The 27,668-nt window shown below is 43.0% G+C and overlaps 1 protein-coding gene across 2 annotated transcripts in view; it reads left to right on the top strand.

Moving 5' to 3' along the window:
- HDGFL3 (HDGF like 3) overlaps positions 1 to 27,668 on the top strand; it is a 241,104-nt gene that overhangs the window by 129,654 nt on the left and 83,782 nt on the right. The window contains exons 3-4 of one of the 2 annotated variants that reach the window (XM_085644279.1): positions 8,955 to 9,093; positions 9,715 to 9,864. In XM_085644279.1, coding sequence (XP_085500405.1) covers positions 8,955 to 9,093; positions 9,715 to 9,864 — 289 coding nt within the window. The remainder of the gene's footprint in view (positions 1 to 8,954; positions 9,094 to 9,714; positions 9,865 to 27,668) is intronic. The other variant, XM_085644278.1, reaches the window with a different exon arrangement.

Raw genomic sequence — 27,668 nt, 5'->3', positions numbered from 1 at the left:
GTGGTGAAGGATTTTTAGAGTGCAGGGATGGGTTGAGTTAGGTGTTCTGATGTCTTTTAAGGGCCATGGGATGGGTAGGGTTTAGATGTGGAAAGGGGTTTGTAGGGTTCAGGAATGGGTGGAGTTAGGAGTAGTGAGTGATTCAGTGGTTCCGGGGTGGTTGATTTTGAGGGTAGAAAGGGCTTTTAGGCTTCAGGGATGAGTGTAGTTTAGGTGTGGGGAGGGATTATGGGTGGCAGGGACTGATGGTGTTGAGGGGTTGTGAGGGGTCAATGATGGATGGTGTTTACGGTTGGTGATGTGTCAGTAAATTAAAAGCATCTGAAGTAATTGGCTATATAAAAGATATAAATATGAAATAATGTCCCCTGAAGTAAAGCACTGAAATTAATATCTCCAACAAAACTGTTTCTGAAAGTAAGACCTGCAATCATTGTATTTAGACTTAAAAAATAAGTATTCAAAGGCCATTTATGACCAAAAGATATTCTATTATTTGGTTTCCCCGAAAAGGTCAATGCCATTCATTCCGAAAATTTCCAATAAACAGTGTAGCTGAAATGTTTTCTCAGTAAAGGTATTCCATGATATCACTTTCCTATGAAATCACATGCAAGCACCTTCGGTTTCCCCCGTGGCTGTCGTACAAAGTTTGGGTGAGACTGGAACACCCACCAACTTTTTTTAATGTTGTGGAGGGTTGCAGGGTGTGCAGCAGCACCCCAGGAACATTTTAAACAAGCACTGGCATAGCCAATAGGTCTCGCTTTTGGGACCTTATAAGTGTTTAGCCATGCAACAGTTGATGTTGTTGCACCAAGGATATTGTGCTGCATAACTAAATACTTATAAGGTCCCAAAAGCGAGACCTATTGGCTATGCCAATGCTTGTTTAAGAGTAGGCAATGGTCCGTGGAACAACTGTCTCCACTCAAAAATGTTTTTACACACATTCACAAAGGGGTAGGGGTCCCTTGGGAGCTCTATCCCATTTACAAACGGGTTACTACCAACTTGAAGTTGGAGGTTAATAAAAAATGTTTTGCCAACGTATTTCGGTCACAAAACATGGATACATGCCATAGCGATTCGTTATTAGGAAGGGACGCCCTAAACACGCCCCCTCTTAATACTGAATCACAAACCCAAATTGCGATTCAGTAACAGGTTACCGAATTGCAATTAGGTCTTTGTACATTTGAAAATGCCTTTTTGGGTCCGCAAACAGTCCGATTCTGCGATTCAGGATGTTGCGAACGTAAAAAAGCTTTGTACATCTGGCCTTACAAGTGGCCAAACAAGTGTCCCTTGCGATCAGTGGTGAGGTGCTGTTCCACTGGTGTTCCTTAACTCAAATCAAACAACACTCCCATTCAGTCCTTGGCCTCTCACATAGAATTCCAGTAAAGGGGTTTATAAATGTCAGTGTCAATCCTTGGGCCCTCCCATAGAATTAACTAAAGGGGTTTATAAAGGTCAGTGTCAAATGCAAATGTCTAATGGCTATTGGACGGCAACCCCAGTTCACTGCACAAGTAGAACCGGGTGCAATCCCTCGGTGCGTGCTCTATCTGTACGTGTTTTGATTTGGTGGGCTGACCTTGAGTTGACTTTAGCGGGTGCAGGGAGCAGGTAGATTGGATGCTGATTGGTTTTTGTGTCTGTTATACGTGTTTCCTGCTTTGAAGTAAGCAGCTGGACAGAAATCACATTTTCTGATGCAATCCCAGGAACAATGGAAGCATAAAAGGAGAGAGGTAGAAAAAGATACGAAGGAGCGCGAGAGAAGAAGGAAAGGAGAATGTGAGACTAAAGGACGAAGGGAAGGCAGGGGGAGATGAGAAAAAAGAACTGGAGCTGAATGAAATGGAAAATACAAGAAGGAAGGAAAAGAAACAAGCATTGGCCGCGCGACATTAAAAGTAACGCCTCGCGGCCGTAAAAGCGAAAGTCATCGCGATCACTTTGAAAACGATGATGCGCTAAAGCACGCTAGGGATGCGCGCGCGCTTGTGCGCGTGACAGTAAGCTGGTGGCCGCTTTGGTAGCACTTTTCAAAGCAGCTACTAAATGTCTCGGCCAGTTCAGCGCATGCGCTGGATCAGGCGAGACCTAAAAATGCAGTAATTCTCCTAGGTCATTAAATCCATGACCCTAGGAGAGCTTACCATATTCTTTGAAACTTTAAACTGGAACTGTATGCTCTTTAACTGGAATGTAGAAACCTCTTGTGGTTGGTTTCTTGGCTGCACTTTGTGCCCTGAAAAATGTTAAAAAGAAGACTCAATGACCTGTGTAATGCTTTTTTTTAAAAGAATGCTTTATTGAAAATATGTTGTGACAATTGCGATTATTAAGCATTGCAATGTGAGAATTTAGGATTTGGTGACTTTGTAACAAAGCCGATGGGTCTGCTTTAGATATGTTGATGTGCTGACCCCTTGATAAAGCCTATAGGCCTACCAAGTTTTATATTTTTGTATTCTGACCCTTTAAGAAAGCCAGTAGCTATGAATTGCTTAAAATGCCACCCTTTATATTGTTATGTAGCGGGGGGTTGGGCTCAGGGCTTGACTAAGAGGGTTTCTATCTCCTGTTCTTTGTCCTTTAGTCGAATTGGAAGCTTAGCTATTCCTCGAGTGCTGCCAGTTTCTCATTTAGGTCTAAAGTGGTTGGAGCTAGTTCTATCTAACTCTAGATTCAGGGACCAGAGAAAGTCCCTTTCTGAGTTTCAACCAGCAAGTCCTCCCTCCAGATCTACCAAGGCTGATAGGCTTTCACAAAATGCAGTAGGTGCAAGACCTGCAAAGGGAGCAGCAATCAAAAAACGTACACGCTACCATGGGCAAGACACACTGCACTGACAAGTTTATCACATGTGGAAGTGATTATTGTGTTTATGTTCAACAACGTCCAGGGGGTTACATGTATGTGAGCAGTATAATCTGCTTGGTAAACATGTGAGTTTTGGAGCATTGCAGAGCCATAAAAATTCTGAATAGGCCACATTACAACGCATGCGTGTAGAACACATGCCATTACAACGCGATCATTACAACGATCGCATTGTTACATCGCAGACCATTACGATGCAAGTCATTACAACGGCTCGTGGTGGGGCTCTGGATGTTGGAATAGTATAATTTACTATTCCAACTACAGTCTGTGCAACAGTAGGGACGGTGTTGGATTTAAAATCCAACACCCTCTGCCCCCTACAGCAAGTCATTGTAGCAGCTTGCATTGTAAAGGAATGCAATGTAACAAAGCAGTCGTTGTAATGACTGTGTTGTAATGGCATGCAATGTGTAAACATCGTTGTAAATGATGTTTACCAAAAAATCTTGATGTGAGCTACCCCATGGCCAGGCACTGGGCCAGAGAACATAATCAGCCGGCCAAGCACTTAGAAAATATATTACATTGGGCTTACTGGTAAATTACATTCTCTAAAGGGTTAACTGAGAGAACTGTTAAACCGGGAAACCTTTGGTGTCCTAAAATTGAATGATACCTGTGTAGTTCATCTTTGTTATGCACTAGAAAAATGTGAGTGCAGAATTGAACTCCGCCAGGTATTTTATCCCTGGTATTTATGCTTGTTTTTGAAAAATGGCATCTCTAGATTAGGTTTTGAATTGGATAGCGAACATTGTAGCAATCTATTGATAATAAACATTGAAGCAATCTTAAAATTGATACATTTGTATTCATATTATATTGTTTAAACAGGCCCAACCATATTTATCTTTTACCTTGGAACAAAGTGTTAGGAGATTAATGATGCTACTACTATTGAGCAATTTACCTGCAATGCCCTTGTAGGAAAATGGGCCTCTTGGACAAGTGATCCATATAAGTGCCAATTTTGCCATGGGGTATTGCAGAATATAAATCATGTATTGTACACTTCCCCATTGCTTACAGACCCCAGGAGATGGTTTATGCCACCTTTTTAATTTAAGTATAGCATTACAAGAGCAGAGAAAATTGCGAATTGTATCTTATCACCACCGAATGAACTTGTATGATTTAATCTTTATAAAAAATGTTAAGAGCTTCTCCAAAATATATAAAAAATAAAATTGATGGAACTGTTTTGAATTTTATATTGTATTGTTGACCTAATTTAAGGTCTAAATCAATTCTTTCATATATATGAAATTTGAAATAAATTAGAAATACATCTTTATACTAGTCCTCATTTCTCCCGTGGAGCACAGGTTGAAATGATTGGATTTTGAAAGTCCTTTCTTATTGATGTTGAAAGGAGTTTGGCTTGTTAGTATATACCTCCGTTATTTATGATATTTGGGTGATAAGTCAAGAGTAAAAGAAATCAAGGACTCCAATTTCTAGTGGTGTGATTAGTTATTGAAGACTGGTGTGAACTAAGAAATTAGTCTTTGCCTCATGGTCAAACAAGTCATTTGAACAGAGGGAAATAATCTACCACTGTCCTTTTTATGTGCTTGTGCCCCTGCACTTGTTCATCAGGCCCTATTAGGTGGACTGACATGAAAGCAGAGCAGTGTTGCACAACCTGATTAACTGGCATATCACAATATTACTATTGCCACAGGATTCTTCTATTGCACTTCTTTTTTCTTAGTTGATACAATGGACCTTTATGTTTAAATGAGATGAAATAGATCAACTTCCTTTGACAAGCTATAATGTTGGATCTCAGAAAGGAGAATGTAATTTGATTGCCTATAGACCTTAGGGTGTGTCTCTCTTCAAACTTAGTATTATGTATCTGGATTGCAGTACACAATAAGCCAATTAGAGATTGGCGGTTGTGGTAGGTGTAACTTTGAATATTCTCAGGTTGAAATTATTAAGGCACTTCAAAAGTTATTTCCACAAGTCAAAAGTAGAACAACATTGCAAAGTCTGCCTCAGGATTAGGCCTATCAAGGAAGAGAGGACTTGTGTCAATCAGTGCATGAGAGGTGCTCCAGCTAAATTGCCCATTGATAGTGTTACTTCCTTTGAACACTTAACATTCCAGTACTTCTAGGACAGGGGTAATTTGTCTGGCAAGTTCTCAGACGCCCTTCATTAGAAATCCGACAAACCAAATCACTTTTGCTTATCAGGTTTTTTTAATGTGTGGTTTATATTTAGAACTGCTTTAATTTAACTAACCTTATGTTTAATCATTGGAGATGCTGAGTTTATTCTGCATGTCCAACGTACGAAACATGATGGGTCCCAGCTTGACTACACAAGTCTCAAAAGATCTCCACTCTCATTTCTAGACCATGTTTTTCTAGAATATGAAATTGAGAAACCACAGGGGAGGCCATGTCGATCAATCTGACTATGCTATAAACCTCCAGCTTGCAAGCAAATGGAGGTTGCTGGTGGGGTAGAGTTTGACCTGGGCTAAAGTAAAGTCAGGATCCTGGTGCAGATGTTGGGGTCAGTGGAATCAAATATTGATAAGGGAGCCACATACGTTTCAGATGCAGTAACTCCCATGCCACAAGTGCAAACCAAGATTGCAAAATGCCAAATGAACACTTTGCTCACATTAGATTTGAGGGCGTTGGGTAGAAAGTGTAGTCATCAAGAGCACTAGTAGTGGAAAACCATGTTTCAGCCTAAAAGGCTGGCAGACATGACTAACTGGTCTGGTAAAATTGCCCATTTTATCATTTCGGAGAGATGAGTGTGAGGGTTTGCCTTATACAAAGAAGGTAACAAATTGGCTGATTTTATTTTGGTTAAGGGTGCACACAGCAGGTTAGATTTGGGTCCACAAGTCTCAATTGCATCTCCTCTTCTATATGCATACATTAGTGGAGATGATCAGGGGGGATATGCTTTCTTACTAGATTATGACACATATACGAAGGTACAGATAAAACACGTAGTGGATTTATCACTCAAATACATGACTGGTGGAAGAGATTGTGCACTAGATGCGAGAGAGCAAATTGGTACACAATTTCTTACAAAAATGAAATTCTTGCTATAAAATAAGACAATCCCTCCACACTTCCTTTCAATTGTCTAAATTTGGTGGGAGAAGGCCAACTTTTGGCACCCATAGCAAAAAATCTAGGTGTATAGTTTGATCAGAAATGTATGTGAAGAAACTGATCCCTTGCGATTTTTATAAATCACTAAGAGCAGCGCTTCTGTGGTGTCTAATACTGGTTAGGCTTGATTTTTCATGTGAACTTTATCTGGGCTTACCAATCAACTTCATCCAAAGAATGTAGAAAAAGCAAACACAGCAACCTTATTGCTAACCTGAAAGAATGAGCTGGGCATTAGTCAAACTTTAGTGCCTCGAAGTCAGATATCAGATAGAATTTAAGATACTTCGTTTAGCCTATTAGCCCTCCAGTATAAAAGACCTTTGTATTTGAAAACGGTCTTCAAAACATGCGTTTGAGGAATGGTAACTTCCAGAAAGCAACAGCGAGGGGCATAGTCTGGTAGAGCTGAGGGCAGGATGCCGGAAATCCTTTCCATCATGCACAAACCAATTAGTTTCCAAAGAAAATGTTCAGTGCAAGGCTGCTGGTCCCTAAAGCAGCCCTATGGATGCAAATCTGCAGTAGATATTACAGATTAATGAAGACCCAAAAGGCTGCATATATAATTGGGAAAGGGAAGCACCTAGAAGTGAATTTAGGTGATGGCAACCTATGTTCTATTGAAGAGAACAGCCATGCATTATCTCAAGTTCAGTGTTCTTTTTGTTCATAGACCACTTACGTTTTGACGTGTTGTCCTTTGATTCCCCATGGCAGTTGAATTTGTAATTCGCTGGAACATTGGTGGAGAGATTTGCAGCAGACTGGTAGCAGCTGCCAAAGTTCTTTTATGATGTTTTTAACCTTCTGTTTTACCTTATGAACAGGAATATGTTTTTCACCTTGAGGGACAAATAGTACATGAGCGACCACTCATATTGCAAAGTGGTGGGGCAGGGGGACAGGGAACACAAACAGAAATAACTGAATAATAAATGAAGAAAATTGCACTTAACTGCTCTGACGGCGGGGGCCTTGCTCCTGATCCTTGCATCCCGTCCAGGAACTGCTGCACACTGCGCAGGCTCCCAGCTCCCAAGCCCAGTGCTGCTCTCAGGCTAGGAATACTATTCCCAGCATGTGAGCAGGGCTGATATTGGCCTGAGTGCCTCTGTTCGGTGCTCAGACATAGACTGGGAGCCTGTGTTGGTTTCTCCACACAGCTGTACAACACAGCTCTGGATGAGAAATGCTAAGTGCACATGACGGTTTGCCCCCCCCAAAGAGTTCTGTCCAAACCGTCATGCGCACTTGGCAGTGCCCACTACTTCCCCCTTCTCCCTGGTGCTGCAGCATCAGTGTGGGTGGCAATGCCCCTCCTTCGGTTCACAGTTGCAGCCTGCAGGACGTAGAATAAAATGATAATAAAAATGTTTTATCATTTTATTTTTGTCTTTTGCCTCTGCTCGCTTTCAGCGGGGTGGGGGGGGGGGGGGTGACGCTCCTCCACCATAACGGAGGATCCCCCCTGGTAGTCACGCAAGAGGATATGGATTAAAGTGCCATGTATGGAAGAATGGTGCTGATTTAAAGTTTTCATAGGCAGCTGCTTTATGTCACCAGAACTAGAGTCTGCAGATACAGCGCCACATTAAATGCAGCTTATGGCCTTTCTGCTAGGAAAAGGGTCCCAAGGAAACATTTCTCATTTTGCATCTAGCCCTGAAAGTCCTTGCACTGGGGCAGCCAATAGGAATCTACAAATGAGTATAAGATTCATTGTTATCGTGTGTAGCTATGTCACTTGGTACATACTTTTTCATTGTTTACTCACAACTTGTTAAACGAGAACGTTGGGTCTGTGCTCGCTGTCTGGCTTCCTATTGCAATAATTACACCATTCTTCTTTTGTACCTACAAAGGACATAGCACTCAGGTTTCTTTGGTTTTCTAGAACCATATTTTAAAGTTGCAGTCCTAAATTCTTTGTTCGAAGTTGTTTCTTAAAGGCATTTACATTCAACACCTGCCAGGAGTATGCCATTTTACAGAGTTTGCTTGGGGAGGAAGGTTCAAAAAAATGTGTGCTAGGGTGCTAGAATTCATGGGCCCAATTTACAAAAGTAATCTGAGACAAAATCCAAACTTTACGACTTTCGCTATACACAAAATGCATTTAGGAGTAGTAAAGTTAGGATTCCTAACTTTACTACTCCTAAACTGAGACAAAATCCTAACTTTACAACTTTCGGTATTCACAAAAGGCAATTAGGAGTAGTAAAGTTAGCATTCCTAACTTTACTACTCCTAAATGCCTTTTGTAAATACCGAAAGTTGTAAAGTTAGGATTTATCTCAGTTTAGGAGTAGTAAGGTTAGGATTCCTAACTTTGCTCCTCCTAAATGCCTTTTGTGAATGCCGAAAGTCGTAAAAGTTAGGATTTTTCTCAGTTTAGGAATAGTAAAGTTAGGGATCCTAACATTGTTACTCCTAAATGCCTTTTGTGAATGCTGAAAGTCATAAAGTAAGGATTTTGTCTCAGATTACTTTTGTGAATCGGGTCCCCTGTGTGCTGGAGTTGTCTATTTCTGTTTGTCTGTTAGTCTCTGCAAACCTCTGGACGTGTGGCCTAACTGCTAAATTTTGCACATTTTGAATATTATCTTCCAGATTCTATAGTCAATATAACATGTCAGGTAAACACAGTAGCTCATCCTTCCTGCTCATATCCTCAAACAAATGCCACATGTTTGTAGTGACTTATGTTTTTCAGAAATATCCTCTTTCCGTACAGTGCTCCTGAGTGAGGCCAAAGGAGACATGTGTCCCTATTTCTCAGGTTTACAAAGCCAGAACCCATTAAGGAAAATGATATAATGCATGAGGACATATTTTTATTTACTTAAAAGGAGGTATGTCTGTTTTAAATTGCTAATGTACTTCATATCTGTTTCAATGCAGTGCATTTCTCGGTCCAAAAGACTTGTTCCCATATAAGGAATATAAGGACAAATTTGCCAAGTCAAACAAGCGAAAAGGATTTAATGAAGGCTTATGGGAAATAGAGAATAACCCAGGAGTCAAATTTACTGGATATCAGGTAATAGCTTTGTGTCTTTGTTCTGAAACAAACTGGGTTGTCCAGTTGATCAGTTTTAGCCAAACTTAAACTAGTGTGCATATTTTGAATGGGATTGTCACTGCATTACGTGTTTAGGTCTTGCTTTACAGCATACTTGACTGCAATACAAATTGTTAACACACAGTGGGCTTTGGATTGACCTTCAAGCACATTACCGTCTCACCTCATACTATTGTCTTTTTGGTTTATTCTTGCACTGCTCTTTAAATGCTTAGTTCTTGCAGTGCAATACATGAGGGTCTACTTTACATTTCAAATTTATACTGAATCATTACATGCTTAATTCTTTATCTCATACATGCGCTGTATACAGAGAAGCAACCTTTTTCTGGTTTGTGTGTTTTTTTGCTGCAGCAGGCTTTAAAAAAATATTTTAGTCAGGATTGAAAATGCAAGCCAGACCTACTGACTTTGCCAATACATGTTCTGAAGATGTTTACAACTAATTTTAAATAAAGCTCTTGGAAATATTTCTGTTTTGAATATTTCAGAAGGTATTTAGCGTAAAATATTCATGACTATTGGTATATTTGTTCTTTTAAATGGCATTTGAAAACTGTACTTTTTATGATTTTGTAGGCAATTCACCAGCAGAGCCCTTCCGAAATGGAAGGGGATGGAGGAAATGTGGCAGAGGAGAGCAGTGAAGAAGGTAACAAAGTAGAAGATGGAGATAGCAAGAACAAAAATGAAAAAGGCACTAAGCGAAAGAAAGCATACAATTCAAAGGTTATTCTTTTTTTGCAGATTTTATTAGGCATTACAGAAATTTTGTCATATTTATATATATACATACATACATATATAAATATATATTTAAATAACTGCTGCACTTAACTTCAAATCAAATGTTTACCCTATTTTTCACAGCATCATCAGCTCAGGAAACTCAGTGGTTGTAAATCTGCTCCTCTAGGATTACCAGCTAAGGCAGCTGAGAGGTCTGCTTTAAAGTGGCTTCATCCGCTATGGGAGGAGAAACTTTAGTTCTGAAATATTTCTGTTGGAAATCCAACAATTTTTGTCAGTGCTGATGGAAATTCTGCCAATAAATGTTGGCACTAGGAACGACATCCAACGTGGAAGACACAGCAGTCCCTCCACATGAAGGAAGTATATCCCAGTATATAAGAGACAATATTTTACTGTGTCCTTAAAATCTCCCACCATTTCCATGTTGAACTCCTGTCTGTACCGTGTCTGAAAACCATGAACAAAAGCATCAGATTCTTTGAAAAAGATGTCTCTGCCCCAGATTTACCATCAGTTATGGATATGTGCCATAGTTTTCAGGACATGCATTTTTACATACTGCTCATCAGTAAACATATCAAACTTTTGTGCTTATAAGTCTTAAGACAAAATTAATAGCTGAAAGTCCTATGTTTGGCCTAAAATTGGTGCTACATTCATTTTCTAAATATATGGAGTTGGATGCAGCTTTCCTCTAATGTTACAGCAGTTTTGTTCCTCAATACTTGTGTGACTAGATGATTAAATCACACTCATGTTACAAGGTCACTGAGCAAACCATGATGATGACTCTTCACTGACTCGAACTGTGATGGGTCCAAAGAGCAGCCCCCAGTCGCTGCGCCATCAACCACTGCAGAGACACCTTTGACACTACACGATCTCATGGCGGCAATACAGGAGTTCACACTGCGCTAGAAGTCCAAATCGACTCAACCGCGGCTGAGATTTAATTGCTGACAGCAAATCTCCCTAATATGAACACAAGAGTCAAAGAGGTAGAGGGCTCAACGGTCGCTCTACACCGTGACACTGAAGCCGTCAAGGCCCAGGCCAGTGAGCTACAGGCCAAAATTAAAATAATGAAGGCCCATCTAGAAGGCTATGAAGTGAGATCTCAACTCAATAATGTGTGCATACTAGGGATCCCAAAATGGGCAGAAGGGTCGGCAGTTGACCTATTTGTTGAAGATCTTATCCTCAAGGAACTGCAACCTTGCTGCCTTTCTAAATACTTTTCAGTAGAGCAAGCCCATTGTATTCCAGGCGGACACCCCAAACCGGGAACCTCCCATTGCTCCATTATAGCCCGTATCTTCAACTTTCGGGACCGGAACGTAATACTCCAGATGGCTTGCAATGCTCCTCCAGTGACCTATGAGAATACAATAATAACTTTCTTCCCTGATTTCACGCTTAAGGTCCAGAGGCAACATCACAGTTTTCTCAAAGTCAAAAGGGCCTTGAGGGACAAAGCAGTCAAGTACTCAAGGATTTTTCCAGTAAAGCTATGAGTGGAGTGCAAGGGACGGAATTGGTATTTCTCAACTCCAGAGAAAGTGTCTTGTAGTTCCTAAAAATACTTAGCATCTGTGTGTTTAGACAACATACACTAAGGGATTGGTGTCCAGACTGATTCCAGACACCCCCAAAGGATATGTCAGCCTTCAGACCAGCTAGTTCACAGTGCCCCCTAACCTTACAGAGGAGCGAATAGTTCCTGGCAACTATTGACCATGACAACCCGTTATCCTTCAGGGAATGTGGAAACAGTACAGTACTTTTCGCACAATCAATCAATCTCACTTAGTCTCAGAGAGATACACAAAATAAACGATGGGGACGTTTTCAATAATCATTTATTTAACCATCGTCATTCTAGTATAAAACATGTTTGCTGCGGACAATCATTAGGCAGAAACAGATGTATAAGATTACAAACACCAACAGAGTAAATAAAAGGTAGAATTCTACCATTGTGCTAAAACAGTGAATATATGCAAGCATTTAGATACATGACAGTACTCAAGCGTACTACTAAGATGCTAACCATACCTAGCATGTATGTGGGTGTAAAGCCAAGATTCCCCTAGGAAAGAGCCAACCCCATTACCTGATGGGAGAGAACGAAGGACCACGTTTTGGTCTCGAGTTGGATACTCTGCAAAAGATGTCAGACCGCTGCATTTTGTAGCTTCTGTTGGCCGGTACCTCAGCGTCTAGTGTCAGCATGCAGCTTCTCCTCTACCTATCTAGTCTTGGTATGGTTCTTTTATACCACAAAGATAGCCTCCGGGTTCCTTACAAAATTGATGTGCTTTGTATACGATTATGCAAATGAACCTAGAACAATATCTACGATTATGCAAAGTAGTTATTTCGCCCTAGGATGAAGATGACCATGACTTTTACGCATAATGTGTTCATGCTGTTTTGTACGTCATGTGTAGGGACTTTTCTCAGAATCCTCATGCATAATAAATGAGGCTAGTTTCCAGGAAACAGATCAACATTTATTCAGCACATAACTGGGTAAAAGGTCAGTGCTAGAACCGTTATGCAGAGTAAGGTAGACCAAATGCAGGTAAAAGGTTGTGTAGCTACCTAGGCCTAGAATGGGATACATTGTGGTACACAACATTCCTCATCCGGAGGTTGATAAGGTTAACTAATGCTAAAATAGGCCTGTTTGAAAAGCATAAAAACATTGTCATAAAACTAGTATAAAAAACATCTAAAAACACGGTATATGTCAAAAAATAATGCTATACATAAAAAAAATCCAAAAAAGCTTGATAAGTCTAGAAAATAGTCAATAGAAGTTCAGACCGACTGAGCGCGTAGAAAGCCATGTTGCTCAGTGAGAGTAGAACATTTAAAACAAAACACTGTTTTCACATTCCAATTTGGCTAGTTTTGGAAAAAGGCTATATTGTTCCTATCACACGGAGAGCTAAATGTTTATGTGTCCTGTGTGGGAGACTCAACATCACTGTCACTTGCATCCACAGACGACGGTGCCTGTAACGCCTCTTGTATCAGGTCAATGTAGCAAACATGATCATCTTCAGTTCCCACAGCAGCCGCAGAGGGAGCACTCGATACCTGTGAACTTATTGCCGAGCCGTTATCCGATCCAACAGGAACTGAAGCATCCGAGGGAGCTCTAAGAATGATGTCATCAACATGGGATTATGCTGAGGACACTGTAAAACGTGGGCCTTTAAGGGGTCCAATAGTACATCCATGTCTGGTGGTGCAACCAATGGAAGAGTCAGACATATGTCCAACACGCATTCATATCCGCAGAATAGGCAGCTGAGAAAAGGCAAGATGTAGTCAACCCAGGCTGCTTTGAATTATAGGAACCAATGCTCGCTTAGCTCCCAAAGTCGAGGTGTGCCCAGATGGAGTACCATGCGTTCATGGCAACGTCGCACCAGAAGTGCCTTTTCCATCTCTGGAAGAACTGGGCCGTCCATTTCCCCGACTGGAGCGGGAAGTTCGTACGGACTGATGCCTGTATCTCAGATGAAGACCTTGCAACCTGGAGATTAGAAGTCTCTCGGGCTAAGGTTAAGGCCACATCTTTCTGCAAAAGCATGGCTTTCAGTCCGCTCAGAGAATCTAACTGTATAAAGGAAACATTCGATGAAGGCCTTGGTATTGCCTCCCTAACTGTGTGGGTCGGTGGAAACAATACCTGCATACAGCAAGTAACCCTGAAATGTACTGTGGCTAGATATGCGATGCCCAGTACCATCCCACAACAACCTTGATCATTCAGCATCAAATAGCTTCCATTCGAAAGCAATTTGAACACCGGATGAATTACGGCAGCTGGGGAACCCTTCAAGGGACAGCATAAGTTATCAACCGAAGCATTAAAGGCTTAATGAAGCAAAATATCCTTGCAAACTAGTGACCCACTTAAAGCAGTTTCACAGTCTGAACCTCTGTGAAAACCTTTGGTGCCCCCATTCCTGCATCTAAATCTGTACGGTAATTCCCAGTGCTCATGTATGTATCCCTCTCCTAACGCTTCGTACCTGCCTACCTGCTGGTACTGTAGACAGTATTGAAATTGGAGAGTGTTTTGGGAGATAATGTCCATTCGGGAGCAGGAAAAAGACAGTCACTATACCAATCCAAAGGACTAGGAACAGTAAACCAATTGCAACCCAAAGTTGTATCCAGAGAGAAAGAAAGTAGGTCTTTTTCCGCCAAAGGTAGAACTCATGAATTCTTTGCTTGTGGAAAATAGGCGGTGGCGGTAACTCGTGTTCACTTAGAGCCAAAGAGAAAGTATCAAAATCGATGAAGTAGCCAGATGCAGTTCGATCTATCTTTGGTAGCTCAGCAGGTTTTGTAGAATTGGCAGATGTCTCCATTTGAAACATATTCACATAGATGTCGGTGTTAGGCCGAATTGAGATATGTGTGTCATTTGTAGATTGAAGTAATTGCCACCAAGATGTACCTGTAAGCCCCGTCAGATTGTAAGGGGCCACAGTGGTCCAAATAGAAACATGCAAGAGGTCTGTCTGATATCAGTAATGGTGTTTGTGGCGTACGTGCTACAGTGGAATCTTTCATTTGCTGACATATGTTGCACTTAAGGACATAACCCACGGTCTGTTTAGTAAGACCTGGCCACCAAAAACGCTGCTTCAGTAGTGAAATAGTTGCAGCGATACCTGCGTGTGTTGAACCCAGACCCTTGTGTGCACCTAAAATTAATCCTAATCTGCGATCCATATTTGGTATTACTCTATCCCCTACTCCTGGAATTTGAGCATACTAAATGTTTTGACCATCTAACTTGTAGGAGTACTTGAGCGGAAATGGTGCAAATATCAAGGACCCCCTGTAATACTTCTAGAACTCCTAGGACAGGGTAAATAATACAATGGAAAACAAAACTCCTAGGCAGTCTAAGGTAGACTAAATCGGAACAGTTATTCACTCAGACAGCATGATAAAGAGAACTTAGTGCGAAATTACCTAAACTACATTAAAATATGTTGAAAATGTATTTTATTCATTTTTAATAAAAAAGGGATTATCGTTCAAATGACATTGTGACAAACGTGGTTCTGATACAGCATTATTTCAATACAGTACAAACTAAATACAAATATCACTCAATCAAGACTTATTTGAAAACAGACAAAACATTAATACATATATTTCAGCAAAGTGAAAACAGTGTGAAAAAAAGACTGACAACTTGGAGATCAGAACTCAGGCAGAGGAGCCGCACCGTCTTGAAACAAATTGACTTTAAAAGCTGCTCTCTTATGAGACAATACAAGCACATAAAAATCTCATTTAACAAGGATTCCAAAACTAGCAAGCCAGCTGACAGTAAAGAAGTTGTAATAGTAAGCACACTTCCCAGCCCATTGCAAATAGCATCTTTAGTCTATTTTCCGGCCCACCGAGCCTGCACAGAAAACACATCTCTGTCGTCCAGGACAAGTCCACGCCCTGAAGAGAGTTCTATAAAAATACTGGGAATCAAAACACGTCGGCAGTTTACAGCGCGGGGACCTAGTTAATGGAATTAAGTTTGCCCCAGTAGATATGTTGTGTAAATTCCTAACTACTAGGCACAATGTTTTCTTTCTCCCGTGTATAGCAGCACTGAATAGTTGAAAGACAATTTGAATACAAAAGATTGTCCACTTGCTGATTTTGTTCTATGAACTGTGACTGGTGATGTATCATATTCACTAATTGTTTGTTTGTTGCAATGGTTTTGGCGCAAAGTTGATTTCACTTTTTGTTAAATGGTTTGTTTCAATGTGCACTAATTGATGCGTATCCATGCTTGTCTGACTAATGATATAAATTGGATCAAATTTGTTTAAAAAAAAGAACGACTTTGCAAATAAATGCATAAAGTCCATATTAATTAAGTTTGGGCTCAAGTCTGTTTAATTGCTTTATCAGCACACGAACAAAACGATTAGGACAAACTTTTCTTCTAGTCTAATAGTAAGGCCCTGTCTTTCTGATTAGGGCCAACCCCCTTCCTACTATATCCTTTTTATCACTACAGCAGTCTCTACTGCTTTCAGTATCTTTTCTTTGGATGCAAAACGCATTTCTGCGTTGGTGTACAACTGGGATTTGTATGCAAAGGGTACAGTTTTGGCTTCATTGAAGGTAAGGTGAGTGTACTGTAATTGACCAGCAACTACATGGATCACTAAATTCGTGGTGTGTACACATGTGTGTAAGTGTTTGGAAGCTATCATTCCAGCTTGTACGGAACAGAGAATTTCTGTGTGTTCCTGTGTCCAATGTTGAATTGAAAAATCAGGTCTAATTAAATAATAGAACAGTTTGACCTTTTCTGCATAATCCAAAATGTTGGTTCTTCCAAAATGTAGGAATCCAAAAATGGATTGTAAACCTTTCAGAGTCTTTGGTGGTTGGAGCAGCGCACATTTTTCTGAAAAGGTAGCTGCGAGGCTTTTTCCTGCACTTGTGCAAGTGATCCAATCATTCATCGTCTGTCAGATAAATATCATATACATAGGACAATGCCTCCTCATCACAATTTTGAATTAACTCTGTTACTCTTGCTGACAACAACCTGGGGCTATTCGTATACCCTTGGAACAGTCTACAGAATTGACTATGAGAGCTGAGCGCTGAAAAGGCTTTCAAATGTCTGCTTTCAGGTCAGCTGCAGTCCGTGCAGGTAACAGCGGTGGGGCAGTGGGTTGAGATTAGGTGGGATTTTGAGGGACGATGCAGAGCGAAAATTAATTATTTAATTTTCCCTCTGCATCGTCCCTTGAAACCCCCCCCAACCCAGCCTCACCGCCCAACTGCTGTTACCTGCACGGACTGCAGATGTTTCAGGCGCTATATATTTTGGCAGAAGAAACGATTTGAGATTTCCTGAGTGGTTTTGTATTTCTTCCGCACAATGTTATTCATTAATGCGGCACTGTGTGCATTTTGTACTGCAATTTTTGTGAGCATGTGTTCAAAAGCCTATAGCCTAAAACTAGACTGCATGAATTGTCAAGATTAATTACGGTAAACAGAGGATTATTCATGGGAGAGGTGCAATTTCCAATTACACCTTTGCATTCAAGTTGATCTAAGACCCCCCTGACCTGTTTCTTTGCCTCCTGTTTTATTGGGTACTGCCTCTGTGGTGTAGGAGTAGTTTTAACTGGGATTTCATGGTGAAGTGACTAAGCATCCCATCCTACATGCTTGTGGTAAAGTGTAGGAGCTAGTGCTAAAGCCCACTCCTGCATGTATGTATGTTTTAGTGACCCTAGAACAAGGTCGGAAAAAGCCGGTAAAATAAAATTTCCGCGGTTTGGGCATTCCATGACGAATTCAAGCGCCCAATCTTTTTCAGCTAAAAGAATGTCATATCCATATGTCAGGTTCTCCCAAAAGAGACCATTCACTTTTCTGCGTATGTCCCCCTCCATTTGTTACAAAAGGGGGTGGTGATGGACGGAGCATCAGAACCAATCAAACACTCACACCCAGTCAACAGATCCGGGTTTGATCCATCACCGTTCTTTAGCCCACTCTGCCACCTCAGTTCAGACATGGCCATATGCAAATCAGTCTGACCCTGTGCCTCATGAGAAGAGTCCAGCCCGAACTGCCAAGCCATGCCTTCCCTGGACCGGAAACAAGCTTCCTAGGACCGGTTTCTGGCATTTCAGCCGTCTTCAGCCAGGCTTGCTTGAATCCAGTGGCAAAGTGAGCAAGGGACTCGCGTCTGAGCATACCCTGCCAACTTATGGCGAACAAAGTGGTACAAAAGTGGGTGGTGATGGACGGAGCATCAGAACCAATCAAACACTCACACCCAGTGAACATATCCGGGTTTGATCCATCACCGTTCTTTAGCCCACTCTGCCACCCCAGTTCAGACATGGCCATATGCAAATCAGTCTGACCCTGTGCCTCATGGGAAGAGTCCAGCCCGAACTGCCAAGCCATGCCTTCCCTGGACCGGAAACAAGCTTCCTAGGACCGGTTTCTGGCATTTCAGCCGTCTTCAGCCAGGCTTGCTTGAATCCAGTGGCAAAGTGAGCAAGGGACTCACGTCTGAGCATACCCTGCCAACTTATGGCGAACAAAGCGGTACACAAGGGGGTGGTGATGGACGGAGCATCAGAACCAATCAAACACTCACACCCAGTCAACAGATCCGGGTTTGATCCCTCACCGTTCTTTAGCCCACTCTGCCACCCCAGTTCAGACATGGCCATATGCAAATCAATCTGACCCTGTGCCTCATGGGAAGAGTCCAGCCCGAACTGCCAAGCCATGCCTTCCCTGGACCGGAAACAAGCTTCCTAGGACCGGTTTCTGGCATTTCAGCCGACTTCAGCCAGGCTTGCTTGAATCCAGTGGCAAAGTGAGCAAGGGACTCACGTCCCCCTCCATTTGGAGCGTAATTTTGTATAACTTATGTGGGACACTTACATTCTATCAGGTGTTTCCACCATGATATGTTCATTCAATGTTGCTGTCACCAGAAATTCCATCAGGTTCTGGTAAGCTATTGTTACTTCTGCTAGTACAGCAGAAGTAACAATGGCTTACCAGAACCTGATGGAATTTCTGGTGTAGCATTGTCAGAGCCCATTCCCCGTTCACTGTAGAGTCCTCAGTTGCCTGGGCATTTCTTATTTTAAGGCCAGCCACCTTCTTCTTTTTAAATTGTGGTTTACTTTTTGGTTTATCCTATTGTTTGATAATGTTGTCTGAAATGCGATGTGTGTCTCTTGAGTTTGCTCACTCTTCTGATTTGCGTTCTGACCGTCCTTCCCTCTCCGAATTTTTTGATGAACCCTGAAAGGAACGAGAGGAACATGTATCAGTATCCTGTCAGGTTTTTTTTATATTGACACGGTTTCTAAGATTATATTTTCTATCGGAGGGCTCCTGTTGAGGAGACCCACCCCATGATCCTGATGCATTCTTCTTCTTATTATTTTTTAATTGTTTGTTGTTCCATTTCTTTTTAGAAGAATGGATTACTCGTTAATTGTGGTTTCACAGGTCTAGCTCCCAAGTTATCTCTACCCAAGCGAAGTATAGGTATCTTCGATAATCTTAGGTAGGTCTCGCTCCTGTTGTATTGTAGTGCATTCCCTCAGGCGTTGGCATATAGCCACCGCTGCTGCCTCCCCTTTTATGTTAGCTGACATAATTGTTAATACGTGGGCAAAATTGCCCATCAATTTCATCCCCAAGTCCAGGGCAGGTTCTGCCTCATGCTCATTCTGTATTTATTTCAATACTTCTGATATGACTTCTATTGAGGGGGTACCATGTGTTCTGGTATAAACGGCAACGCAAACTGTACCCCAAGTGGTACAATCCTGTAACGGGGGAGCTATTGCCATTGGCAAGCAAATTGTCAGTATTCTGTGTTTTTCCTGAGGGCTCTTGTGGGGCAACACATCCTCAAGCTGTGCTATTTTCTGTGCTATCCAGAAAGGCATTTGCTCAAGTTTAGTGGGCATTCTTCCCATAATCGCATTCAGCGTTTGTGGGGGGATTTTAGTCAAAGTTTCTTGCGGTTGACCAACTTGAGTACCCTTATTGGTTGAATTGTGAGTGTTCGCATTACGAGCTGTGTAAGGTTTCTCTATAGTTTTACTATCTCCTTGCAAAGGGCACGTAAGTGCTGCTGGCAATGTATCCATCTCTGGATGTGGTGTGTAAGTAGCTAGGACCGTCCAGGTCACTCCTTCTCTGCTGAGCGGACAGAGTCTCTCATTTGTTGTGGTGTTGGGAGGGTACCTTTAAACTAATTAATGTGCTCTTGGTAAATTAAGAGGACTTCTATGTCCTCATATGGAGAGTATTCTTCAGGAGTCTCATCTGGAATGTAAGTAATGAAACACCTTAGTGTGTGCATCTGCAGGTGGAAAAAATTCGACCCATTGATAGAATACCTCTGTCCTGAATGCCTCGTGTGCCTCAATCACAAAGGTAACATGCCCACCCATTGCTGGGAGGCCATAATCTATTAATTTCATAGTGATTGCACGTCTGCAATTTTATGAAATGTTAAGAGCCCCTTCCTGCTCAGCTACCTCTGCACTAGCACCACTCGTACAAGCGTCTCCAGTCTGAGACATTTTGGAAGGAAGTATTTAAGAATATGAGATAAAGTTTTGCACAATGTAGGGAATTATAATCCTTCAAGCTTGAACAAACCTACAGCCAATACATTGGATATACCTACTCAGCTGCAGCGGATTTTCCCTTCCCACTCAAGACGTCTTTGATTGAATATGCGTAGGGGTCTATGAGAAAGCACAACTCAACTACTCAGATTTGACCATTAAATAATAACCAGACCAACGTTGGCTGCACCATGTCGTGTAGTTCCTACAAATACTTAGGATCTGCACGTTCAGACAACATAAACTAAGGGATTGGTGTCCAGACTGATTCCAGAAACCCCAAAGAATATGTCAGCCTTTAGACCAGATGGCACACAGTGCCACCATAAGGCTCCTAACCTTACCGAGTAGCAAAAAGTTTCTGGCAACTATCAAACATGACAACTCTTGATCCTTCACGGATCGTGGAAACAGTACAGTACTTTTCGCTCAGTCATTCGTGCTCACTTAGTCTCAGAGAGATACACAGAATAAACAATGGGGACGTTTTCAATAAGTATTTATTAAACCAGCGTCATTCTAGTATAAAACATGTTTGCTGCGACAATCATTAGACAGAAATAGATGTATAAGATTACAAGCACCAATAGAGTAAATAAAAGGTAGAATTCTACCATGGTGCTAAAACAGTGAATATATGTAGGCATATATATAGATGACAATAATCAAGTGTACTCCTAAGATGCAAGCCCTAACTAAGGGTACCTAAGTGTACCTAGCATGTATGTGGGTGTAAAGCCAAGAATCCCCTAGGAAAGAGCCAACCCCATTACCTCATAGGAGAGAATTAAGGACTCCATCTTGCTCTCGAGTTGGACACCCCGCAAGGGTTGTCAGACAGCTGCGTGTGGTAGCTTCTGCAGGCCGGGACCTTAGGGTCTAGTGTCAGTATGAAGCTTCTCCTCTAACTATGTAGTCTTGGTTTGGTTCTTTTGCACCACAATGATAGCCACGGGGTTTCTTACATAATTGATGTGTTGTGAATTCGATTATGCAAATGAGCCTAGAACAATACCTGCAATTATGCAAAGATGAGGATGACCGTGACTTATACGCAGAATGTGTTCATTCTGTTATGTATGTCATTTGCAGGGAATGAGGCTAGCTTCCAGGAAACAGACCGACATTTATTCAGCACATAACTGGTTAAAAGGTTAGTGCTAGAACTGTTATGCAGAGCAAGGTAGACCAAATATAGGTAAAAGGTTGTGTAGCTACCTAGGCCTGGAATGGGGTACATTGAGGTACATAACAGTGGCTCAAAGGATGGTGGACAGTGGGGGGCAGCGGCTCCAAGGAACAATGGAGGCGACGTGGACAGTGTGCAGAGAGGTCAGCCAGGTAGACAGCGAGGGAACCAGACCAGCATGAAAAAGAATCGCCATAACAACAAGCTCCATGAACAATTATACCTCATCTTTCAATGGCGAACACTAATACTGAACGCTATGTACTCAGTTGGGGGCCCTGAGACTGGGCTTGTTGTTACAGGACCATGTCTACTTCCTTTACACGGCAAGTGGGTACTCAGTCGGAGAGACACTGCTGCGACAAGGGGCTGGTGTGGTTTACTATCCCCTAGGTTACCCCTTTCTTACATCATGGGCCGCTAGTAACACTATGTTTCATAGGTAGGAAGCAGCGGGTGATATCTTGAGTTGACCATGCTCTAGTGTTTTAAGTTGGGTTGGGGTGACAGGCACTCTGCAGAGTTGGGGGAACCAGCAGTTCTAGGACCATCTTGCAGGAGGTGGTGGTGGGGGGTTTGGATTCAACACAGGGGTTGGGAGGAGGAGGGTCAGTTTAGTTGTACTGTTTTTCATGTTTATTTGACTGAATAGCACTGACTTTTCTTTTCCACCATACTGATTGATCTCACAATAGTGTATGTTTGTGATCTGCTCTTTTTCAAGCCACTTGGTGGGGCTGCAGCGGAGGGACTCGATAGACAGAACTGGGTAGGATGGCGCCTACAATGACCTCTTCTGAGATTCGGCCCTTGTCATGGAATGTGAATGGTCTAGGGGATAGAATCAAACTTGGGGTAGTGCTTCAGTATATTAAGAGGCATTCTCCGGATGTGGTCCTTCTACGAGAGCCATATCTCATGGGTAATGCTTGCAAGGCTGTGGACTGGTGGGGATACAAGATGGCGGTCCACTCTGGGTTCACTTCTGGTTCCAGGGGCATGGGAATACTCCTTAGAAAACAGTTACCCTTTACTGTCAATCAAACTTGGTCTGATTAGCTGGGTAGATATATAGCCCTTTCTGGGACTTAGGAAGGCAAAACAATTAATATTCTGTCAGTATATGTTCCACGGGGTATGCATAGCACCACCTTCCCAATTTTGGGTCAACTTTTGCTTGAACTGCCTATGCGAGAACTTATTATGGGGGAGATTTCCACTTAGTGGCCTTCCTCTCAGCCTTAGGAATAGCTGACCTTTCGTGGGCATAATACCCCACTGCACAACTTTATACTTTCCTCTCTGGGGCCTATGGTAGCCTTTCCCGAATTGACTTTATTTTAACATTGGTTTACCGTGTTCCTCACTTTCGAGTTCTACGTCACTCCCCAGTATGGGCAATCTATGGTCTGGACAAGCCACAACCTCAAAGGGCCATTACACCGAATCCCTGGTATCTTAAAATCCCCAGCATGCAAGAGGGATTGGTAAAAGCCATGGAGCACTATTTTACAGAAAATGTGATGTCTGTGGACTCTCTCCCAATTTTCTGGGAGCCCTAGAAACCGTCATTAAGGGAGAGGCCCTCTCTATGATGGTAGGGCCCAAAAAAGAGCCGCGGTGGAGAAGCTTGAACATGACATTTTAGACCTTGTAGCTACTCTGGTATTGGACAAGACCGGGGATGCCGGACACACTCTGGGCCTCAAGCAACAAGAATACAGGGATCTAGTGACAGAGGCATCTAAAGCTCGATACTGTGCGACACAGCATCGTGTGTACGAAGTAGGAGACAAAACAGGGAAACTGCTTGCATGGTTAGACAGACGTGAAAGGGCAACCCGCTGATTAACCAATCTTTGTTCTGCAGATGGGGAACACCTGAGGGATTCACAAGATATTACCAGTGCTTTCGCGACCTATTATACCCATCTTTATTCTCCCGTAGGTACGACTACTACAGTAGACTCTCACGAACTCTTAGCTGATCTGCCCCTTCCGACTTTTTGGAGGAGAGAACCCCCATGGAGAGCAATTCCACATAGGAGGAAGTCAAATTGGTGATTAGAAACATTCAATCTAAGGCGATGGACCCAACAGTCTCCCAATGGAACTTTATAAACTCACGGCATCTAATATAGTGCCTCACTTGTTAGGGGTATATATGGAGAGCCGAACAAAAGGTGCTCTCCTTGAGTATTAAAGGCCGGCCTCAATGACAGTGATACATAAACAGTGTAAACAAACAGATCAATGTACCTCCACCAGACCCATCTCCTCCTCAACACAAAGGCAAAAATCCAAGTCAAGCTTCTGGCATCCCGAGTTATTCAAATAATAAAACAATTGGTGAATCCTGATCAATCAAGCTTTATGCATGGCAGAAATTCGGCCCTTAATGTGCGGCGACTACCATGTTAAGTTCAGTTCACAGAATTCGCGAAAACACAGTGCTCCTGTTGCTTGATGCATGTATGGCCTTTTACACAAATGAATGGCATTACCTATTTGCCATGTTAAAGCGAATGGGCTTCGGTCCCAGGTTTCTGTCCTGGCTGTGACTCCTCTAAGCTAAACCATTAGCTCAGGTGGTTGTGAATGGTCGGACTTCCCAGGTGTTCCCCCTCCAACGGAGTAGGCAGGGATGCCCTCTATCGTCACTTATTTTAGCTCTGATCCTTGAACTGTTGGCTGCTTGGGTGAAAATGGACCCGCTGATTTGTGGCCTACGCGGGACGAAGGAAAGAGAAAATGGGATATCTCAATATGTAGACTACTTCCTGTTATATTTTGGTAAAAATTCTGGATACACCATTAACTAGCCCAAGTCCAGGGTATATGTTCTCTGTGGTAAAATGCCACGCCTAACGCCCGAATGTGGAGCAAGTACAGTGAGAGATGGATTTTGCTGTCTGGGAATCTACGTCACAACGGAACCTGTGATGTTCAATGCTAATAATCTCCAAGGCCCCCTCCTACGTCTCAAAAGTGAGATTCAGTATTGGAAGTCGTTCCCTCTCTCACTGCTCCACAGAGCAGCCTTTTTTTTAAAATATTCAGCGATCCCATCCCTAACCTCATCGCCCCCCCTAGCAATTGACTCTCACCCCTACTTTCTACTCGGGGACCTCAACTTCCACATTGATGACCCAACTGACGCCAACTCAATTACCCTTCAGGAGAACCTGAACAACATTGCCCTCCTCTAACTGGTCACAAAGCCGGACACACACTCAACTCCATTTTCACCTCCAGCGACAGAATCAAATTCAGTCACACCACAGAACTCACTTGGACTCACAACACCATTGTACACTTCACCATCACCACTGACCAGCACACCGTCAGGGGGCGTCATGGCAACGCCCTCTACGCCGGCATCTCTACCCAGCTCATCAGAATACTTCAGACCATACAGAACGCTGCAGCCAGATTTATCCTGGACCTCCCCAAATGAACCCACATTGTCCCCCATCTGAGAGACCTCCACTGACTCCCATCCAGAAGAGATGCCAGTTCAGGATCCTCACACACGCCTACAATGCCATGCATGACCTTGGACCTGCCTGCATCAACCATCTACTGAACTTTCACCAACCCTCTAGATACCTGCACTCTTCTGCACGCTCCCTCGAACAACCCCCTGCATCCGTCGCAGCCTCAGTGGTGGCTGCTACTTGCCCTACATCCCTGCCAGGACCTGGAATGACTTTCCCCTCCAGCCCAGTACAGCACCTCGCTGACAGTCTTCAGATAGAGTCTCTGTTGGGTCTGGGATCTGGCTGAACCCATAAGTGAGTCACAGATAGGTATGGTCTCAAATACCTCAGTACCGAGACCACTGGAAATGCTTCCTTTTGAATTGTTCCCACGAGAAGTATCTTGCTCCTTCTGATAAAGGCTACAGGTTGGTTCAAACCCTCACTGTTCAGCTATGAGAAGACAACCCTAAGGCCATGCTCTGAAACATCCGTTTGATCTAGAAATTCCGTGGTTAAGTCTGGTGCCTTGAGCACTAGTGCTGTGCACATGGCTTCCTCCAGGGGATCAAAAGCCTTCTGGCACTTCTCCGTCCTAATCATATTCTTCAGCTGCTGCTTTTTGGAAGTCAGCTCAGTAAAGGGGGCAACAATGGTACCACATCCCTTAACAAATCTCCTGTTGTACTCAGTGAGACCTAGGAAGGGACTCAGCTCAGTCGAAGCTGCGGGAGGCTCCCAAGCCATGATGGCCTGTATCTGGGGCTAAAGATATGGAACCTTGCCTCCACTGACTAGGTGGCTCAAGTACACCATGGATCCTTGTCCTTACTGGCCTTGATAAGGCTACCTTTTACAGGGCCTGAAGCACTTCCCTGAAGTGGTGCAGCTGTCTCTCCCAGCAGGAACTGAAAATAACGATGTCATCCAAGTAGGCAGCACCAACGTTTTCTAGCACAGCCAGGACCCAGTTGAAAAACCTGAAAGGTGGTAGGCATTCTTTAGTTTCAAAGGCATCACTTTGAACTGAAAGTGTTCCTCTGTGGTGGAGAATGCCCATCTCTTCTTGGCTCCCTCAGTCAGGTTTGGCAGTATCCTGAGGTCAAGTCAAAGTTACTGAGGAACTTGGCAGCTCCCAGTCGATCAATGAGCTCATCAGGTCTGGGGATACAGTAAGCATCCGTCTTGGTGGCTGAATTGAGGCCCCTGTAATCCACACAGAACCTAATATCTGGGGAGGTTTATGGAGAGGAGTTGGCCTAACGGTTAGGGCACTCGACCTCGGACCTGGGGAACTGGGTTCAAGTCTCGGTAATGACGCTGAACATGCTGTGGTTCTGGGCAAATCACTTATTCTCCCCGTGCCTAACAAAAAATGAATGTGTGTCCTAATGTAACTTAACTGGTGCTATGTAAAGCGCTCTGATACCTGACTGGATTCGGGTCAAGTTTGCGCTATATAAAACTCTGCAAAAAAATAAAATAAATGGAGGGCCAGACTTGGGTACCACTACCACTGGATTGGACCAGGGACTACAAAAGGGCTAAATCACCTCCAAATCCAACATCTTAGATACCTCATCCTTGATGCCGACCATCACTCTGTCAGTCAGCTTGTAGATTTTATTCTTGACAGTCATGCTTTCACCTGTAGCTATGGCTTTGGGTACACCAATCCATGAGCCTTAGAGTAACATCGAATGAAGGGGCACACTTCCCCAACAAGTGGTGACAGTCCCTCTGTTGTTCTGGGGTCAGGGTAGGGGAGCGGACAACTCCTTCCACTGACCCATTTTGCTCCGTGGAAGTGTGAAGGTCTGGGAAGGAGTTCACTCTCCTCCTCCTCGCCATCACCTGTCACTAAGAGCATAGTAACTTCAGACCTCTCTAATAGGGACTTGAGGCGGTTCATATGTAGGACCCTTAAGGGGTTCCTAGATATCTTGAGGCCTACCAGGTAGGTGATCTCCCCTCTCGGCTCCTTAATCTCATAGGTCCCAATCCACCAGTAATTTAAGGTGCGGAGCTCCACAGGCTCCATCAACCACACCTTTTGGCCAGGCTGCTACTCTACCAGAGTGGCTTTCCAGTCGGAACAGTGTTTCATGACTTCCTAGCTGCCCTCCAGGTTCTGAGTGGCCTCTTTCCAGAAACACTTTATCTGATACCTTTGGGCCAACATGTAGCTCACTACATCTGGATGAGGTTTCTTGGGAGCTTGCCCCCACCCCTCCTTCACAAGAAGCAGAGAGGTCCATGCACAGGGTGGCCAAACAGAAGTTCAAAGGGACTGAACCCTCCTCCATTCTGAGGTGCTTCCTTTGTGCAGATAGCATATTGCAAGATGATGTCCCACTTAGGCCTCTAGGGCTCTAATAGGTCCATAATCATGTCTTTTATAGTTTTGTTGAAGCTCTCAATAACCGCATATGTCTGGGGTTGGTATGATGTGGAGAACTTGTAGCCTACCCCACAAATGGACCTAATGTAGGCAGACATTAAGTTGTTACCCCTGTCGGGAAACAACCATTACAACGCAGTCATTACAACACACTACCTTTACAACGCAGTCATTACAACGCAACATCCTTTACATTGCATGCCATTATAATGGAGCCATTACAACGCATGTCACTACAACGCATGCCATTACAACACATGCCACTACAACGCATGCCATTACAACGCATTATAAGGTAAGTAATGGGAAATAGTAATTTTTACCCCTACACTATCCAACGCTTACCTTACTGTTGCACTCACTGGAGTGGGAATAGTAATTGTTACCCCTACACTATCCAACACTTACCCTCCTGTTGCACTTACTGGAGTGGGAACAGTATATTTTACCCCTACACTATCCAACACTTACCCTACTGTTGCACTCGCTGGAGTTGGAATAGTAATTTTTACCCCTAC

Source organism: Triturus cristatus, chromosome 3_1 (assembly GCF_964204655.1).
Source record: "Triturus cristatus chromosome 3_1, aTriCri1.1, whole genome shotgun sequence".
NCBI lineage: Eukaryota > Metazoa > Chordata > Amphibia > Caudata > Salamandridae > Triturus > Triturus cristatus.
Note: the sequence above shows the minus strand (reverse complement) of the source record. Positions and strands in the feature narration are given on the sequence as shown.